This window comes from Eptatretus burgeri, chromosome 9, assembly GCF_056783735.1.
Source record: "Eptatretus burgeri isolate ZD-2024b chromosome 9, Ebu_testis_v1, whole genome shotgun sequence".
Lineage (NCBI taxonomy): Eukaryota > Metazoa > Chordata > Myxini > Myxiniformes > Myxinidae > Eptatretus > Eptatretus burgeri.
In genome coordinates, this window is record NC_140969.1 from 22,432,533 (window position 1) to 22,453,975 (window position 21,443).

A 21,443-nucleotide genomic window follows, 5' to 3' on the forward strand; every position below is an offset into this window, starting at 1 on the left:
CCTCGTGTTGGCTTAATGGTTAAGGTGGCTGGCTTAAGATCATAGGGTCTTGAGTTCAAGCCCCTGTTGTGTCGTTGAATTAACACCAGGTGGGTGTCGTCCTTCTGAGGTCGGCAAAATGAGTACCATCTTACCGATACCAGGGGCACTGCATCAGCCGCACAGCCGTGCCCCCAGAAAATGACGCAGCCACGGACTGCACACAATTGCGAGCTACTTATTAAGTATGTAGTTTAATTTGTAGTCGGAGGTTAAAGGGTGCCTGATGGGTAGAATGACAAAGGTAAGGAAAGAGGAGAGAAAATGGATTGGAAAAGAGGGTTTATACAAGGAACTCGAGGGACTTGGACACAGAGGAGGCCGTTTGGCCCATCATGCCTGAGCTTTATCAACACTTTAATTCAGTCTATCGGTTTACTTACTTAATTTACCTGTGGCAGAGGAATGTGTAGGAGAATCGTGAGGCAGGTACAGGGATTTATTTATTTCCTTATTTATTTTTTTTGTTAATTTTTTTTTTAAAGGTGGGGGTGGAGGGGAGGTTGTGGTGAGGAGTGAACAAAAACTTACAAAACGGTTATTTTTGGATGAGATCCACTCAAAAACATCACAATCACCACACGTGAAATGTGTACAATCACCCATCCATACCTGCAAATATGCCACCACCAGTCCTGCAAATGTTTATGTATCTTTATATCCCCTATTCTTCTGGGTATACCTATCCAGCCCAAATTTCTTAAACCTGCCTACTGTTTCTGCTGCTGCTACCTTTCCAGGGAGACTGTTACCTATTCACTGAGTGAAAGGTCCTGTCACACTAACTCTCTTATTAATAGCCCCGTTAGACTTAGTTTGAAACGGGGGCTAATGGATTTGGTCTCGATTTTCGTGTGCGTGCGTGCATCCACAACCATATCTCGCACATGTACGGACCGAATTTATTTGAACTTGGCACAAAGACAACACATGACGGTATACATATACACCGAATTTTTTTTCGAGATCAGATCCAATATGGCCGACTTGCGGATATTTTAGCTGTAAACGAACAACAGCCCGGTGTTGAACAAGCACATTACCCAGCACACAGACACCGACCACACACACCGACCACACACACCGATCACCAACACTGACCACCAACACCGACCACACAAACACCACGCATATACCGACCACATATACACCAACCACATATACACCAACCCCACATACAGCATATGTACACACACACACACACACACACACACACACGCACACACACACACACACACACACACACACACACACACACACACACACACACACACACACACACACACACACACACACACTCAGATGATTCTCAGTTGCATAAGTATTTAAACCCTTTGCATTCTGAAGTGATTTATGGTTAATTCGGCAATTATTTGTTTGAAAGGTTACAAAATAAGTGTAATAGTTTTCACCTGTACGTAATCAATCGTTTTCCTTAAAAATTAATCTCCCCCACTTATCTCAGGAGTTTTAAGGTGCAACTCACTTGGTCAACCAACAAGGCAACCATGAACACCAAGGAGCTTTTCTAAGAAGTCAGACATAAAGTGGTGGAGAAGCACCGTTCAGGAGAGGGTCAAAAGAAGATTTTAAAGTCGCTCATTACCCCTTTGATTACGGTGAAATCCAATATTAATAAGTGGAAGACATATCATACCACCCAGATCAGGTTGCCCATCCAAAGTGGACAGCCGGGCAAGAAGGAAACTGTTTCGGGATGTCACTGTAAATCCAACAATGACTTTGAAAGATCTGCAAGGCTCTATGTCCGAGATAGGGGTCTGTGTTCATCAATCAACAATATCCGATTCCCTTCACAAAGCTGGCCTCTCTGGACAGGTGGCAAGAAAGAAGCCATTGCCTAGGTTCGTATGGGTCCTTAAAACCCATAAAAGTCCAACATTTCTGAGTTGTACAATTTAAGTACTTAAATGTCCTTAAAGTTCAGGAAAATGTTCAAAAGTCAATAAAAGTCGATAAAAATCAGATTTTCCTGTTATTTGGTGAAGGGTGTTTCATTTTTTTCGCACTAGTATTCTAAACAAGGACAAATGTGTCCAAGAGCCGTGTCCTAAAGGTTTTGTCTTCACCAGAAGAAGAAGAACAAGAAGTAGAAGAACAAGAAGAACAAGAAGAAGAAGAAGAAGAAAAAAAAACAACTTCCGATATTTCGTCATGTGCCTTGATTAAGCCAATAGCGAGACCCGTCATAGTGTATTTACGAATTTACGAAATAATTAGTGTATTTACGAAATTACAATGCATTAAATGGAATAATCTTTAAATAGTAACTTGAACTTTTCGAAACTTTAAAGAAAATGTCCGAATATATTTAAAAGTTCATGATAGACGCTCTCAAAAGGCACCCTCAATGCGAGGATGTGTACAGGTGTTTAGTATTTAAGGAGATCCGGATCCTGTATATAAAAGAGCCGAGTCTTAAAGGTTTTGTCAGAAGAAGAAGAAGAAGGAGAAGGAGAAGGAGAAGGAGAAGGAGAAGGAGAAGGAGAAGGAGAAGGAGAAGGAGAACAACAACAACAACGCCAAACTCTCTTAGAGCCACGTTCGCTCCACGAGACGTGGCTAAAAATGATATTTTATTGGAATTTCAATTTACCTCTGGAATTTATAGGATGTGGTCCTTAAAAAGGGGTTATTTTAGCCCTAAAAAGTCCTTAAAAAAGACATCTCAAAATAAGTGGGAACCCTGAATTACTGAAACAGACACTTGTGAAAGCTCATAAGAAATCACACACACACACACACACACACACACACACACACACACACACACACACACACACACACACACACACACACACACACACACACACACACACACACACACACACACACACACACACACACACACACACACACACACACACACACACACACACACACACACACACACACACACACACACACACACACACACACACACACACACACACACCCTTGGACCTAGTTTCACATTGATATTCGTGGAGTTTTACAAAGTCAAAGTTTCATTCCCTGGGAATCCTTGACACTTACTCTGCATTTCAATGATCAAAGCAGCCCACTGGCCCAGTTTCATATATAACTTCCATCTCAAAATTTGTTATTTTTATTGATCTTGAGGGTGATTCTTGTTTCCCTCGCTGAATGAGAGGGTATTGCATTTGGTCCGTTTGTTACTTGGCGAAAAAGATTTTTTGGCAAGTATGTTGGTCTGCAGCGTTTGTCTGTCTGTTTGTTACATGATATTCGGCCACAGTTTTCAATCATTCGTTCTGAATTTTTTTGTGTCAGTGACCGGCCAAGGATAGAAACGCTTAATTTTGGTGAAGATCCAAATCCAGATCCGGATCTGAGAATTTTTAAGTGATTCTTCACCGTTGAGAGATATTGCCAAAACGATAATATAGCACAATATCTTAAAAGGTTATGAATGGATTCTGCAGAAAGTTGGTGGACAAGTTGGGAGTGTCACCAGGAAGAATTGATTTAATTTTGATGAAGATCCGAATCCAGATCTGGATGCAAGATTATTTAATTTTTAACTGATTCTTCACCATTGAGAGATGGGGCCAAAAACGACGATACAGCACAATATCTGAAAAGGTCATGGGTGGATTCACACGGAACTTGTTGGTCAGGTTGGGTGTGTGAGGTCTAAGTGATTCGATTTTGATGAAGATCTGAATCCGGATCTGAATTTTTAAGGTGATTCTTCACCATTGAGAGATGGGGCCAAAAATTATGTATCGCATGTTATCGACAAAAGTTGTTGACAACTTGTGACAAAATGAGGTGGAAGAGTTGGTTAGGTGACAAGAACAAGCCAATTCGATTTTGGTTAAGGTCCGGATTCAGATCCGACCTATCAGTGGCAGACAAAATTTAAACTGTTCAGCCTGGTGGAGGAGGTATGTTCTCCACGGAGTACCCGTTTCGCCAAGTGTCACTCTACGAGTGATTTTTGATTTGTTTGTTTGTCCACACAGAACTTTCGTTTTTTTCTCCGCAACCGCTTGTCTGATTGAGACGATATTTGCACCATTGGCACGACTTCTCATGAAGAATATTTTAATGATAATTATGACGTCATAGGTCATGTGGTGTGGCAGCCATGTTGTAAAAAACGGGAAAAAAATTTGGACCTCTGGATGGGTTTGAGGATAGAGGGGTAGCAGCTGAATTGTGAATCCTACGCAGGTTCCTCCTGATGACTTCCTCATTGCTTTTTGCTTGTTTGCGTTCCTTCTGATGACTCCAATGCAAGACTGTACCTATTTGGTCTTCCATTTGATTTGAATTGAATTTATTTTAATCCCATTCTAAATTCAATTGGATAATAATAATAACGTCATGGGTCAGGGTCAGGTGTCCGATCAAAGCGGGACGTCTTGGTACCCGGTCATCACTGCCAGCAGTTATAAAGTGGCAGTTCTAATTATGTCTCTTATTAATTATGTAACACACCAATACACAAACACCACACAAAATACATCACACAAAACTACACAAACACTGCACAAAACAAGTCCTGGCAAGGGTCTGCAATCTCTGATTGATCTTTTTCTTGTTTTGCTACTTGTAAGGGATTGATTTTTTACTTTCTAATTTGTTAAGATGCTATCTGAATTTCTATTGTTCTTATGAATACTTACACATCCTTTTGGGGCTGTTTTTTTCAGCTGTCTAATGGACACTTTATGTAAATTGGCCATCTGTTTATTACGTTTTCCAAAATGGTATAATCTCTTTTACCTCTTCCCAATACATACCCCAACACCCACTCCCCCACTTAGTCCTGCTTCCTCTCAACATCTTTTACCATCACTTCCCATTTCTCCTCCACTGTCCTACACTTCCTTCACTTTTTCAATCCCGTCTCTTCCCTTTATTTTCTCATTCAATTTCTTTTAACAACCCACCCCACCTTTTGTGTACATAATAAATGGATGGCCCCATAAATCAGCAGTACTGCTGCTTGCATATCATGTAGCTAGTTTGTTTTCATTATATCTAACTTTCACTACATCTAACCAAGAGAAGACATATTGTTTTATTCCCATAATCTTTCCATGTAAATATTTCAGAATTCTAACAAAAGTATGAACTGTGGAGACTCACAACTTTTTATTTTGTTTCGCAGCTTCCAAGTTGGACATGGAGCATCATATAGATAACATAGCCATGGGTGCACACGGCTTGCACATCTCAAGTGTGGGTAAGCATAGTTGTTCTCATTATTAAGCGTACTTATATTTAACCTGCAAGGTACTACTAACCATTTATGCGTCACGCCAATTTTATCCAAAATGGCGATGAAAGGCAGAGAGAAAATTTACAAATGCCCTTATAAAAATCCTCGTCACTGAAAATAACAATAACTCATGACTTTATCACATGGCAATCTTTTTACATCATGGCCCATGAAGTTGGGGTCACCAGCTCAGAGAGCACTGTAAGATTGACTCGTCTTTTTATGAAGTGGTGGCCAGGCCTCACTTTAGGACTGCAAATTATTCGGGTAGGAATTTGGAATTTGTTGCACGCTGCTGGCGATAGCTCGTCTACTTTATAGGCCTGGTGTTGGCTTAACGGTTAAGGTGCTTGGCTTAAGATCCTAGGATCTTGAGCTTAAAGCCCTGGTTTGGCTGTTGAAGTAACACCAGGTAGGGTTGACTCATCCTGTCATCCTTCCGAGGTTGGAAAAATGAGTACCATCCCATACTTCCATTGGGACCATGCTCTGTGCAGAGCGTTGGTGCTGCGTAAGCAATCTCCTTGGCTATTGGGCACAATCCTGGACGGGTCGCCACTCTGACACAGTGTACCAGCATGCTGGCACTCATTTTGCTGACCTGGGAAGGACGACAGGCAGAGTCAACCCCACCTGGTATTAATTCAACAACCGAGGAGAATTTGAAATGAGTACCAGATAGCTGGTAACGGGGACATTGCATCAGTGGCACAGCCGTGTCCCCAGAAAACGATGCAGCCAAACAGCCATAGTCTGCATATGTATAAATAAATAAATAAATAACCTACTTTATACAAATTGATAAAATCCATTGTTTACCTTTTCTGTCTTCAAAGAGATGAGTATTCTGGTGTTTGGTATTGTAGTTTAATATCACTCCTTGCTCTGCAGTATTTTTGATCAAGGTTCTGAGAATTGCCCTGGAGACCAAGGTTGTTTTATGGTTGGGAGTATCTCACGCTCTGTGCAGATGATCCAGTCTTCAATGAGATTTTGCTTGATTCTTCAATAGTGCACTATTGTTCCTCTTTGCTAGAACTGGAATCTCAATCTGGTCAAAGGTCATCAGCTTGATCAAATGCTATTTCAGTTCATCTGAATGACACCAATGGATGAAGATGTTGCTTGGAACACAAGATTTCTGCTGGATGTCTCTGACAACGTCTATTGGATTGAACCTCCAAGACCATAATTCTTGAAGTTTCCCGAGCTATTTTCATGTGGAAGGATATTTCCATGGGGCAATATCACAGCACGGAAGAAGCACTATGTAATGATACGATTATATCGATATCAACATAATATGGCCTTTTGAACTTGATGATGTCTTCTGCAAGACAAAGACAGATCATTTTAAAAAATGAATGCATCGACTCCATAGCTTACCAGCTGAACAGCATAACGAAAGCAAGGAGAGCAAAAGCCAAAACTCTTTCCTGGGAAAGAAAGAAAAATTAGAGCCTGAAATAAATGCTAAAATAGGAAGAGGAAGTTGAGGATGCAAGTAAAAACGAAAGAAGACAATTCGGTCAAGAGCAAGGTTGGATAGACACAGTAGGCCAGATAGGAAAAGTGTTACAATGAAGAAAAAATGGACAGAAAGTATGGAATTGTTCCTTATAGTGCAAGTATGGAAGGGCCGGGAGTTGATTATGAGTTTGACCTGCAGATGTGCGTTGTTTACTAGGCACGACGTTTGTGCTGCTGATGCGACTCCGCAAATTGGTTGGGGGAGGAATTTGGAATTTCACCTTTTTTCATAGAAAGACATCATGGGATCTCGAAGGTACACTAGCTCATGCTCGCAGATGGGTCTCCAGCTTAATTACCTTCCGTTGGACAGCATATTCATTGATGCAACAACCTGCCTGTGAAACACTAATCCAACAGTTTATTACCCTCGCCGAAGGAGAGGGTATTGTACTTGCATCCGTTTGTTACTTACGAAATGTAAAGATTTCGTAAGTATATTGATGACTTCTATCCTCTGTTTGTTTGTTTGTTTGTGTGTTTGTGTGTTTGTTTGTAGGCACGATAACTCGAGAACGGAAGAAGCTACCAATGTCAAATTACACCACATGATTCAGGAGGGTGATGGCTAGTGCTAATTAGATTTTGGTTAAAATCGGTGAAAGGTCAAGGTCACAGTGAGGTCAAACATTCAATTTTTGATGGTTTGGTACAGAATCATTGTAGAAACTTCTGGTTTGCTTCGCTACCTTGTCGAGAGACAGCTTTTATTAGACAAGGTCAGAGGTCAAGTTGACGATTTCGTAATTACCAGTCGATGACTGCTTGTTTGTTTATTTGTCTGTCTGTCTGTTTGTCTGCACAGAACTTTATGATCTAGTCTTCTAACTTTTCTACAAGTGTTTTTCTCCACAACCGCTTGTCGGATTGAGACAAAATTTTCACCATAGGAGTGACGACTCATGTAGAATGTTGATACTTATGACATCATAGGTCACGTGGTGTGGCAGCCATGTTGGAAAAACGGAAAAACTTTGGACCTCATCTCTGAAACCGCACCAAGGAAAAAATTGAAATTTGCCACACGGCAAGTACTCATGGGGAATAAGTGTGATTTTTTGTATGACATCATAGGTGCCTTCATTATGACGGCATAATTCCTAATGTAGAAAGCTACATCTGATTAGTATGAACATTTTTGAGAGTTATCTCGGGACAAAATGGTCCACAGAAAAAATATTGATGACATCATCGGTCACGTGATTTGGCAGGCATATTGTTTTTTGTTTTTGTTTGTTTGTTTACTTCAAAAATCTTCCTCTCTGAAGTAGCTCAACAGATCGAGGCAAAATTTTACATGTATGGCTGCCTATCCATGAGGAACAAAAGGTTCCAAATATGATGTCATAGCTCACATGGTTTGGCAGCCATATTCGATTTACCCATAAACCCAATAAAAAACTTCTTCTCCAGAACGGCTGGACAGATCGAGGGGAAACCACACAAATGTTCCCCAAGCCTTGGGGCTATCAGGGTATTCATGAATAATTGATGTCACATGGTCTGGCAGCCATATTGTATTTACCCAAAAACCCATAAAAATCTTCTTCTCCAGAACGGCTGGACAGATCGAGGAGAAACTTCACACACATGTTCCCCAAGCCTTGGGGCCACCAGAGTGGTCATGAATAATTGATAAGGCACATTGTCTGGCAGTCATATTGGATTGAAGAAAATATTAAAATAATGCTTTTGCTGAAACCGCTTAATCAGTCGATGTGAAACTTCAAATTCATGATCTAGTAGTGATGTGGTATATATGTTTTAAATTTCAACCTGATCAGACTAATGGACTGGCCGCCAGAATTATTTCATTTTTTAAAATGGGTTCTTTTTTATTTTTATTAATTTATTTATTTATGTTTTGAATAAGGCTCACTTGGCTGTGCTTGGATTGGTTTGAGCAATGATCTTCACTATTTTTCGATCCTCGTCGAGGATCTCTAAGTCTTACTCACGTTGTTGTTCTTCATCTTCTTGTGGACTTTTTTGTTTCACAGCCTACAGTTTTCATCGAAACTTCCTGAAACTTGGCATATATATGTAAAAATACCCTGCGCAGACAGTAACCATCTCTGATTTGAAAATTCCTCCTAGAAAAAAAGTTATGACGTCAAAATATCTCCGCTAATGGAAATCGCCTAAAAGATTATCTCTGAAACTAGGCAAGCTTTTTGAATTCTGTTTGTGGGAATCGAATAGGGCATTAGCAGAGATGAATTACCACACATATGATACATCACTATGACGTCATATCAATTTTTATGACGTCATTCCTATTTTTTGACATTTTTTGTTTTACAACCCAGAGTTTTCATCGGATCTTCGTGAAACTTGCCATGCATATGCAGAAAGCCCATGCACAGGCAGTAACCATCTCCGATTTTGGAAATTCTTCCTAGAAAAAAAGTTGATGTCATAATATCGCCGCTAATGGAAATCGCCTATACCATTATCTCCAAAACTAGGCAAGCTGTTTGAATTTTGTTTGCAGGAATCAAGCCGGGCATTAGCACAGATAATTTATCGCAAACCTGATACATCACAATGACGTCATATTCGTTTTTATGACGTCATCATTCAGAGGACAAGGATCTTAGCTCATTTGAGCTTGCTTTAGAGGGGGGAGCACTTTTGCCAATAAGTCATCAGTGTGAGAGCCACCACACTGTTTGTTGGACTCCATCATGGCTGCTATGAGACCCTGCCTTCACATACTCTTCATTGTGGTTAACAGGACTGCAAGCAGAATTGTTTGAATACTGCAACCATGTCCTGAGTAGTTAAGTTACTTTAATGTTTCGCATTGGAAAACTCATTTGAAACCATTGGGTCAATTTGATTGCATTTATGGTGGATTATGATGGGGTGTCTTCACATTTGTGTATTATCTGTTGCACGTTGGGGGCCGCATTTTAGGCCACCAGGGGCCACCAGTGGCTCGCGAGCTGTGCAATGAAGAACAGGGAGGTTTGAGGGTGGAGGAGAAGTAGCTAAATATGAATCCAATCCACGTTCCTTCATCTTTGCTCTATGCTTGTTCGGGTTCCTTCTGATTCCTCCAATGCAGGACTGTACCTATTTGATCTTCCATTTGATTTGAGTTGAATATATTTTAATCCCATTCTAAATTCAATTAAATAATAATAAACGTCATGGGTCAAGGTCAAGTGGTCCCATCAAAGCGGGGTTGCATCAAAGCAGGACATCTTGGTACCTGGTCATCACTGCCAGCATTTATAAAGTGGCAGTTCTAATTTTGTCTCTAATTAATTACGTAACACCAGTACACAAACATCACACAAAACAAGTCCTGGTGAGGGTGTGCAATCTCTGATTGATCTATTTCTTGTTAATAAGTGTAATAATTATTGAAACTAGAATAGACTAAAAACTCTAGAATAGACTAGTCTAGAATAGACTAGACTAAAAAAATAGAAACTGAAAACTCATCTTCCGGTTCTGGGTTTGGAGCGTCGAGAGGTCTCCTTAGGAGCTCTCTGCTGACGATCTCAAAGATAAGTTTCCGGTCATTATTTGTCCCATTTTAACTGTTTCGTTTTCTCACCTACATGTTACTGTGTTTCCTAGTTCGGTTTTGTTTCAAAAATCGTGCTATTTTGTGGGTTTTTGGCGACGTTGTCTTACCGGGTGTTTGAGGCCGAGGCTTGAGGCTTGAGGCCGAGGCTGAGGCCTACTGGTTCTCCTTGGTGTACGATCGTTTTGTTTGTTTTTTCTCCCCATTACCTTCAATTTCTATCTTCCCCGCTTTCCTAATGTCCCCCATTTCTCCCAACTAATCTCTATTTCTTATCTTAAAAAACAAACAAAAAAAAAAACACACCACCTTTCTCCTGATTCTGCTTCTTCTTCTTCTTCATTGCATCTTCTTATTATTATTATTCTTCCTCCTCCTCCTCCATCTCCTCCTCTTCTTCTTCCTCGATTTTTTCAACAACACTTCCATGACCTAATCTGTTGAAAACTCTCTCAAACATTCATAATAATAACAAAAACAATATCTTATAATGCTTCATCTTCCTCGCTCACACATGTGGTACTCTTTACTGTTTCATAATGCACTACTCTTGTGCTATTTTAACAGAATGCTCTTATTTCGACCCCTCCTTCATTCCTTGCCTAAAAAATCCAACTGTTACAGCGTTTCTTCTCTCCTTTCTCTGAATTCGCCGTTATTGCATCCATCAAGAATTGTGTTAAATCGCATCTCTGACCTAAAACTTTTAATAACCCCAGTTTGCTATGAATGTTCGCTTTCCATCAACCGTTCTTTTTTTCCAACTTCAGTGCCAACTCTCCCCTCTCACCCCTCACTCTCACTCTCAAAAGCAACCATCCCACTCTTCTCCCTCCAAGCCTCCCTCTCACCTCTCTCAAAAATTCCCCCCTTATCTTTATCCCACCTTTCATCCCCCTCACTCATCCTTCTCAAAGTTGCCCCCCTCTCATCCACGAAGCTGCCTCCTTCCACTGCCCTCTCACCTCCATCTCTTCACTCCACCTCCTCAAATCCTCAACTGCCTTCTTCCCCCTCTCTTGTGCCCCCTCTCCCCCAGAACCACAGAGCCTTTTCTCCTCCTCATCCGGCCACCTCCCCTAGCTATTCTGCAACACGTGGAACATGTCTTTCAATCCAGACAAATCTCACACTCTCACTATGTCTCTTCGAAAGGACCGTTTACAAAACCCCCCCATCCACTTTCTCAACAATCCTCTGGAAGAAGTCTTTTCTTTCAAGCTTCTGGGTCTCACTATCTGCCATGACCTTTCCTGGGAAAGTCACATTTCCAACCTTGCCTCAAAAGCCAGTCGCCGACTGGGAATCCTCCGTCGTGCAAAGTCCTTCCTCGGCCCTCTTGAGCTCCTGACCACTTACAAAGCTTTTGTCCGTAGCCTGATGGAGTACTGCTCTCCCCTCTGGGCTGGTGCTCCTGCCTCCCACCTTTCTCGACTTCACGCTGTCGAAACCAGGGCTTTTAAGATCATTGGCATCTCCCGCAATGAAGCTGAGTCTTTGGGCCTCTCACTCAATCACCGCAGGTTGGTCGGTGGTCTTTCTGTCTTCTACCGACTCCTCTCCAGCCTTGCCCCCCTGCTCTCTCTGTGATTTGTCCCAACCACATTTCCACAGGGCGCTCAAGGTCCGCCAACAACCCCTTCTGGTAAAACTACCAAAATCACGAATCACTGCTCATCTTCACTCTTTCATTCCTCTTTTTCCCGCCTTTGGAATAAACTTCCTCACTCTATTCTTTCCCATTCTTCCCTCCAGGCTTTCAAAACAGCTGTTCACCACCACCTCTTATCTTCCCCCATCCAAATCCTCGATCTTTTCTACCCCCGATAATCCACCCAAGCCCACTTCCTTCAATTCTCCTGCTTTCCTTCCTGAAAGTCCCTTTAATGTCCATCTTCCCCTCGCCATGTTCCCCGTCCCATCCCCATCCCTCTCCCTTCCACAGTTCACCTGTGTCTGTTCCCCAATGTTTTGTCCCTTCCACTCCCGCCCCTCTTGTCTCATGCCTCCTTGCTGTGAGTTGTGTGTTAGCTCTCATACGAGCCTCGACCAAGGTATACAAAAAAAAAAAAAATAAAATAAAAAAAAAAATCCTCCACACTCTTTCAACAACCCTCCTTACCTCCCCTCCTCATCCCTTGTCCTACCCTCCCCCTCCCCCCACCCCCTGCACCCAAAGCCTCCTCCGTTACCTCTTCATTAAAAGTGTGGACCTCAAATATCCGGGGCCTTCGCTCAAACCTTTCAGATCTTTCCATCCAGGTTGCCACTGACAAACCAGACATAATCAGCCTAACAGAAACTTTCCTCCCCCAAGACGTGTCTGACTCCCAAGAATCTCTCCCCGGTTACTCCCTCCTCCGGTTTGACAGACCTGAGCCTCGTCCTGGTGGAGCAGTTGCTCTCTTCATCAAAGACTCTATTCCTCACTCTCCATGCACTGCTATCACTCCCCTACACCCCCAGGAATACCTCTGGCTACGGCTTCCCCTCCACTCCCACCTCATGTTTATATGTGTAATGTACCGTCCACCTAACAGTGATGACTCCTTCTACACCTCACTATCCGAAAACATGGACCATCTTCTATCTTCTCATCCAAACTCTCTCTTCCTCTAATGTGGCGACTTCAATTGTCATCATGCCAGTTGGCTAGGTGTGGGTACCTCTCTCACCTGTTATGGCACCTCAGCAAAAGCTTTCTGTGACTCATTGGGACTAACTCAATCGGTCAACTTCCCGTCCCGGATCTCAACCAATGGTACTCCATCTATTCTGGATCTGATTTTGACAAATTTCCCTGACAATATCTGCTGCTCTTCCTTTGCTCCAATCGGTTCTTCTGACCACGTCCTTGTCAAAGTGGACATCTCTCTGGCTATTATGAGAGAACCACCTCACCGCCGTCGAGTCTGGCATTTCACTCAAGCCGACTGGCAGGGTCTCCAAGCAACCCTCACACTTATAGACTGGTCTACTATCGCTACTTTCTCCAACATCAACTCATCCTGGGAATTCTTTCAAAGAAACTTGCTCTCCCTCATGCACAGATTTATCCCCTCTCGTCTTCAGTTGTCCTACCCTTCCTCCCACCCTTGGTTTACTGAAGCTTGTGGCGAGGCAGTTGTCCTGAAACAACTTGCCTTTTCCTCATGGAAAACAAACCAAACTGAGGGCAATCTCAGTTCCTTCCATAAAGCTCGGAATAAGTGTGTATGTACCCTCAGGAGAGCCAGAAAACAACATCTTTCTCATCTCAAGTCTGAACTCTCAAACCTCTCTCCCTCCTCAAAATCCTGGTGGTGTCTAATCAAATCTGTTTCTGGTGTATGTTCCCCCTCCATCCCCTCCCTTACCTCAAATGGCCGCACTGCTGATACCACACGGGAAAAAGCTGAATGCCTAAACTTGGTGTTTGCAGCTAAATATTGTGTCAAAAACCCATCACTTTCTCTACCCACCTTACCCAGTCACACCCAACTGTCCCTGGACTCTGTGTCCTTTTCTCCTGACAAGGTGGAGAGCTTGCTGTCAAACCTCGACTCAGATTCTGCAACCGGTCCAGACGGCATCAGCCCACGTGTCCTCAAAGCCTGCTCCTCTGCTCTTGCTCACCCTCTCTCTGTTCCATTCACCCTCTCATTTGCTCAAGGTCATCTGCCATCTGCTTGGAAATCTGCAACCATCACTGCCCTGCATAAAAAAGGTGCAAAAACAAATCCCTGCAACTACAGACCAATCAGCCTTCTCCCAATCATCAGCAAGGTTATGGAATCCATCATCGCTTTAGACATGAAATCCTTCCTCTTCCCCAATGGCTTGATTTCCGATCATCAATTCGGTTTCAGACCAGGTCACTCTACCCTGGATATGCTGCTTCTGCTCTCCCATCAATGGATGGAGGTCCTCAATGCCAGACAGGAAATCTGAGCCGTATCCCTGGACATATCACATGCTTTTGACACAGTGTGGCACCCTGCCATACTCACCAAACTCTCTTCCCATGGTATCCAAGGCCATCTCCACTCATGGCTCACAGACTTCCTCTCCTGTCGCAGGCAACGTGTGGCCCCAAATAGAGTTGTTTCATCCCCTCTTCCTGTCCAGGCTGGTGTACCTGTCCAGGGTACACTCAAGGTAGTGTTCTGGGCCCTGTTCTTTTTCTGGTTTTCATCAATGATCTCTCCGACTCTCTGGAAAATCCTCTATATCTCTTTGCTGATGACTCCACCCTCTGCCGTACCATCGGTCATCCCTCAGACCGGCAAGCAGCAGCTTCTTCGCTCACTGCAGATCTGGATAAAATCACAAACTGGTCCAACACATGGAACATATCTTTCAATCTGGACAAATCCCACACTCTCACTATGTCTCTTCGAAAGGACCGTTTAGAAAACACCCCCATCCACTTTCTCAACAATCCTCTGGAAGAAGCCCTTTCTTTCAAGTTTCTGGGTCTCACTATCTGCCATGACCTTTCCTGGGAAAGCCACATTTCAAACCTCGCGTCCAAAGTCAGTCGCCGACTGGGAATCCTCCATCGTGCAAAGTCCTTCCTCGGCCCTCCTGAGCTCCTGACCACTTACAAAGCTTTTGTCTGTAGCCTGATGAAGTACTGCTCTCCCCTCTGGGCTGGTGCTCCTGCCTCCCACCTTTCTCGGCTTCACGCTGTAGAAACCAAGTCATTTCGGATCATCGGCATCTCCCGCAATGAGGCTGAGTCTTTGGGCCTCTCACTCATTCACCGCAGGTTGGTCGGTGGTCTTTCTGTCTTGTACCATCTCCTCTCCAGCCTCGCCCTCCCCCCATGCTCTCTCTGCGATTTGTCCCCACCACATTTCCTCAGGGCGCTCAAGGTCCGCCAACAACCCCCTTCTGGTAAAACTACCAAAATCACGAATCACTGCTCACCTTCACTCTTTCATTCCTCTTTTTTCCCGCCTTTGGAATAAACTCCATCACTCTATTCTTTCCCATTCGTCCCTCCAGGCTTTCGAAACAGCTGTTCACCACCACCTCTTATCATCCCCCATCCAAATCCTCGATCTTTTCTCTCCCCGATAATCCACCCAAGCCCACTTCCTTCAAACTCACTGCTTTCCTTCCTGAAAGTCCCTGTAATGTCCATCTTCTATTCCCCATGTTCCCCGTCCCATCCCTCTCCCTTCCACAAATCTCCTAATGTGTCTGTTCCCCACTGTTTTGTCCCTCCCACTCCCTCCCCTCCTGTCTCATGCCCCCTTGATGTGCGTTGTGTGTTAGCTCTCACACGAGCCTCGACAAGGTATACAAAAAAAAAATAGACACCTCAAATGTGAGTGTGCTACTTCCTGCACCATCTTGTAAGACTGTCGAGAATTCCACATATGGATCAGATACTTCTCTACGTACATGCATTGCTTTGGCGACTACAAACTAGCTACATTTATTGGCCTGAGCCACCAATACTGTAATACTTGAAGTTACCCGAGCCACGCTGGAGCAATCTTGTGGGGTGACTTACACAAATAACCTGGTGAGCAGATGGGAAGTCAATTTTTATTTAAAAAAAAATTTTTGGTACTCAGTCACACCACCAGTAGAGGAACTTTTTTGACATCAACCTGAGGCTCGTAGTAGAGCTTGCACATAAATAACATGCAGGACGAAGACATTAGTAGATAGCAGTCTCCATTCCTTGTAAAGTCATTGAGCAAATGGTGTATCATTGCAATTTGGGGTCTTTCAGGGGCTGAATCTGACGAATGTGCTCCTTGTGTCGGACAGTGCCTCATAAAGTAAAGATTGTGCAACAGCCACAGTCATTGGCTATTGTGGCAGGCTGGTCTGCCTCCCTCATCTGCCACGCTACGGAAGAGCAAGGTTCTTCCAGGCAGTTAAGGGCTGCTGCAAGTCCATCTTCCTGTTCAGCAGAGGCACTTAAAGTTCTGCGTTACCAATGGTTCCACAACCACAACAAGGTACTATACCATCAATAAGCCAACCTCATTATGGCAAATATAGTATTTCAGTGTAGGCAAATATCACCAGAAATGATAGACACCACCACATTGTGTGTCTTCATGGTGTCAGTGTACAACATATCAGTCTTCCTGTGAAAGCACTTTCATGTTTTATGTACAATTTGGGTTGGCCTGTTCGTGTTCCCAACCCCCCCCCCCCATGTACAATAAAAGTATCTGTACCTTGTCTTGCTGCTGTCCTTGTAATTCATGTGAAAGTACACTGATGTCTCATTGTCTTTGTTCTGCATATGAGGTATGCACAAGTTCCTCCATGAACCTTAGATTACGGGTATAAAGTCGTTTGTTGTAAAATATAGCTTGCTACCTTTTTCACTTTGCAAGCACAATGCAATATTTCAAAACATGACATGTAATAAAAACATTTTTAAACTAGGGGGGCACTCGGTAGAGCGCATTCCTCCGCCACGCAATGCCTGATCCAGTGGAACATATCAAGCCCAATAACTTTTTGAAATATCATGCTATATATCGTTTTTGACCTGATCTCTCAATCGCAAAGAATCACTTTAAAAATTAAATAATTAGCGTATTCATGTCCAGATCCAGATCTTCACCAAAATTGAATCAATATATTGTTACGAATTTCGGTCCACCCGGTGTGCGATCGGTCACGTAACTCAAATCGCGACCGCGTCGCCCACCGGAACGAACAATTCAGTCGTGACCCTCCTTGGAACTACCGCCAGGAGTGAGTCACAGGTGGGTCTTTCGACCCCACCACAATCGTGCCAATCGGCCACCCGCGCAGGATAGGGTTGTTCGCCAAACTTGACCTACCTAAGTACCTGTGCAAGTAGTTAACCGGGCGATCGTACCTCGCCGCTGGCCGGTGTAGGACACGAACCGCTTAAGCGGTCCCTTCCGTGCTTCAGTGATAACCGAGCGATGTTATCGCTGGCCCCGACGGACGTGATTCTATTTACTGGGTGCTTACATCCTTCTACCAATTCCTTCCGTGATGCAAGATGGAACTTTCAAACAAGGGAAAGGACGCAATGAAACGGGGAACAGTTCAACAAGCACATTTATTGCACACTCAGACAAGGCACGTATTTTACAGCCATACAGAAAATCATGCACGTATATTAACAGTCAAGCAAGCAAATTAAGAATTACAACCGAATAAAGTGTCTTTATTCCACATGCACACTTAGACAATTTTACTTATAAGATGGCGCCACCACATGCATTTACACAAAAGCAAAGGAAAAAGCCACCCTCAAAGGCAAGGGTGGCAGACAGGTTCGTGGACCAAATGTGCGTGGAACCTGGATGAGCGGCCAGGTCCACGAGACCGAAGGGTCTTACCCGCGCCCTCATGGTGCGATGGCGGGCAAGCCGCGATGTCAGTGTAGCTGCGCCTGGCTTCGTGCCTCTGGCGTGGCCGATGAGCTCTCTCCGGCGTTCTCCGCGCAGGCACGTGTTTCACCGTCGGCACCACGGTTGGGGAGGGGAACGGACGGGTTACCGGTGCTTTCTTAGCGCGGAGCTCGGTAAGGGAGAGGGGAATTGCTGACGCTCCGTCCAACGAGTTGACGCTCTGGACCGCACTGGCTCCGGCGAACTCCTCTTGGCTGTGTCCTCCACTACGCCCCTTCTCCAGCGGCGGTCCCCACGCAGCCCTCTGGTTCGCCTCTGAGCCCTCCTCCACGTCCCTGCTCCACTCAGCAACTCGCCCTCCTCGCCCCTCAACTTCGAACTGAGCTCCGAGCTCCTTCCTTTCCGTCGATCGGCCCCCGTCTGCCTTTCCCCGTCTGCTTCGAGCTCCGTCTCCTGACTCTGCCCCACCGACACTGCTGCACCGACACTGCCGCCGTCTGCCTCTTCGAACTCCGTCCTGTTCTCCGACCCCTCCAGACTGCCTCGAGCTGCGTTGTGCTCATGCTTATATAGGCCGGGGGAGGAGTGCGTATGTAAATTTGTGGATCACAGCGGGTATGGAGGTGGGGCTACACCACCTGATGCTCAGCCATTGGATGGATGAAAAGTGTGCGTGAATCATTCCTGATCCGATTTCTTCTTCAAAAGGATCCCATTCACAACCCATGGCACGACGTTCTGTAGAAAGGCGAAGGTGGTGGGAGTTTGCTGTGGTGGTTTGGGAAGGGTGTTGGTGGTGGCGATTTGGTTGTTGGCGGGCGTCATTTGAGAATGGCAGTGAAGCGATGTTTCACGGGGTGGAGTTGTGGAGGTAAAGAGGCGAAGGTGGTGGCGTTTGAGTTGTAGTTGTTTTGGGAATGATGGTGGTGGCGATTTGGTTGTTGGGGGATGATTGGTCCAAAATAACGACAGCAAAAGAAAAATGGCTATCTCAAAGGATCGCAGCCCTGTGAACATGGAAAATTCCCTCGAAACAACGGTGGGGAAATCTAACTACACATATACTTATCGTCATAACTGATCTAAGGTCCTTTATGGTGGTCTGCAAATTTCCACAGCCGTAACAATGTCCTTGTTACACTCCCAACCTGTCCACCAAGTTTCATCTGAATCCGTCCATAACTTTCTGAGATATTGTGATATTGTTGCGGCCCCGGTCGAGGAACTTTTTCCAGGCGTACAACGAGAGGGGAGATATCTCTGGTTTCTCCCCGGACTCACCGGGAATCACAGGCCATTGCACATGATTAAGTTTGTATCATGGCGGGTCACTCATCGACTGCAAACGCCAATAATTTGACCACGTGACTCAGTGTCCTCCGTCTGACTTCCGTTTAATTAGGAACACATGATCGCCTTATCAGGGAATTGTGCCCTCAATGCGTACTTGCATTAGTTACCTGATCAGATGCAGCCGAGTGGAGCTGCCAAGTACGCACTGGCTAATAAGCAGATTTTTGGGGTATTACTTCCTGGCTATGCTAAGATGCGGACCATGCTGGACCAATGGAGGAAAAGACAAAAACGAACTGGGTACATTTATAACAAGCACATTAATTTTAACAAAGCGAGAAAAGTTATGTGTCAGAGTGAAGATTTACCCCAAATAAACTTAGACAGTCTTAAACAGTCTTAACTTACTTTATGACAGGTGCCATCACACACACAAACGCACGCACGCACGCACGCACGCACGCACGCACGCACGCACGCACGCACGCACGCACGCACGCACACACACACACACACACACACACACACACACACACACACACACACACACACACACACACACACACACACACACACTTTTGCTGGTGGACAAGAGAATGTGGGGTGGGGTGGACAAGAGAATGATGTTAAGCACGTACATTAATTTATTTCTACTTGCCACGAACATTTACTGCAGGTGCACGTGACATGACCAGGAAAAAACTTGAACCACAGCAGGAGGACCTAAACGATCGTCCCCCTTTCCCCAAAAGTCAATCGATGGATTTTTTTTTGTCTTATTGAAAGAATTTATTTATTAGTTCGATATATTGAAAGCAACACAAATTTCATTTACTTGTCATTTTTCTGATTTGTGGACGAGTCTCAACCACTCAGGGAAAAAGCATTTAATGACTCAAATATATTAGACCTGTTATAACTTGCAACAACAAAAATACTCATTCGTGATCAAGTGGAGAATTCGTTACCTTGTTACTAAGAACATTCCTAAAACATGTCACGTTCATTCCTGAGTTGTGGTGAACTCAAGCTGACAGCACATACATGTAGTTTGTGATTGATTGAACATATAGAGGCCTTGCTCATTTGTGAGCCCTGGCCACTCAGGACACACAACACTGAATGAATGAACCATTCTTGCCTTCTTTTCTGAGGCCCTTACCAAGGAATGTAAGAATTATTAAGCATTATATAAGGGGTCACAGGCCTTTCAACATGTCTGACATGTGTACAATTGTGTGATGTGTTAACAATCAACATTTGTGTCTCAACTCGTGTTGTTTTTGAATTTTCACTCTCAGTAATTGGATTTTGTTTTTTTAATCCTATGTGTATACTAATGGCCTGATAAAGTAAGAATATCAATTGACAATTCAAGTGTGTTCATATGTATCTGTGCCTGTGATGCAGGTACCCGTGGCAAGTGGACCTGTGCTCTCGTGGGAGAACACACCGCTTTCAGCCGCTGGTTACTACATCTGTCGTGTGAGCACACTACCTCGTGGGTCTGCAGATCTCCGTGGCTGCGTCTTCTCGGAGTGGGCTCGTCTGGAAGTGCTGCAAACAGACGGTGTGTGATAAAGATTGCAGAGGAAGCTGCAGTAGGTTTAGATTTGAGCGCAACTTGCACTGGAGTTCGGTTCCGGCTACCTCTGCACATAGATGAGTTTCTTTTTGCTTCGAACGGCCTCCAATTAAAAGGATACCATTCCAGATTTCTCTCGTATAATGATTGGCGATTGTTACCTGCACTGTTAATCGTACTGCATGTCCCTTATCGTGCCTTCTCATGCATTTATTGGTGTTTTTGTGTTGATTTCATGTGTGTGTGTCCTGACGATGTAACGTATACATGTAGGCCTCATTTATGAATCCTTTCAATTTCTCTCTTTCTCCTTTTATTTTTTCCTCCTTCCTGAACATTCCCACTTTCTCATGCATCTATACACCTTATACACCGACCTGAATATGAGAATACAAAAAAACAATCAAATTAATGATTTCCAATGAAAATGCATTAAAACTCCACCACTGCCACCTTCCTCTATCCCCTCAAGATGAGGTACATTTAAAATGTTCCTTTCCCTTTCTCTTCTTCCCCCCTACTTTACCCCTCTCTTTTCTTTCCTTTTCTTTTTCTACAGTTACTCAGGCTTGTGGAAGATCTGTCACACATTAGAACTTTATTTGAAGTCTTTATGTGCCCTGGTTACTGAAATGTTGTTGTTGAGCTGAGTTTCGGTGGCGATCACGCCCGCTAGGTGGAGCAGTAGAGTCGGCTCCACCAAACACCCGGAATTTATAGGTCGTCACCCCGGATAACTCCGGAGCCGATGGGTCCCTTATCGGACCGAAGATCGCCAATAGGTCGACCGCGTGGGATAGGGTCGATTGCCAATTTCAATTTACCTAAATACCCACATCGTCCAAACTACCGAGGGAA

At 44.1% G+C, this 21,443-nt stretch overlaps 1 protein-coding gene across 1 annotated transcript in view; it reads left to right on the forward strand.

Annotated features, from left to right (window-relative positions):
• The window catches only part of LOC147019699 (mucosa-associated lymphoid tissue lymphoma translocation protein 1 homolog), a 102,467-nt gene that overhangs the window by 319 nt on the left and 80,705 nt on the right, over positions 1-21,443 (forward strand). Inside the window, 3 exon segments of the mRNA XM_085894353.1 lie at positions 5,183-5,257; positions 16,128-16,321; positions 20,411-20,570. Coding sequence (XP_085750479.1) covers positions 5,197-5,257; positions 16,128-16,321; positions 20,411-20,570 — 415 coding nt within the window. The 5' untranslated portion in view covers positions 5,183-5,196.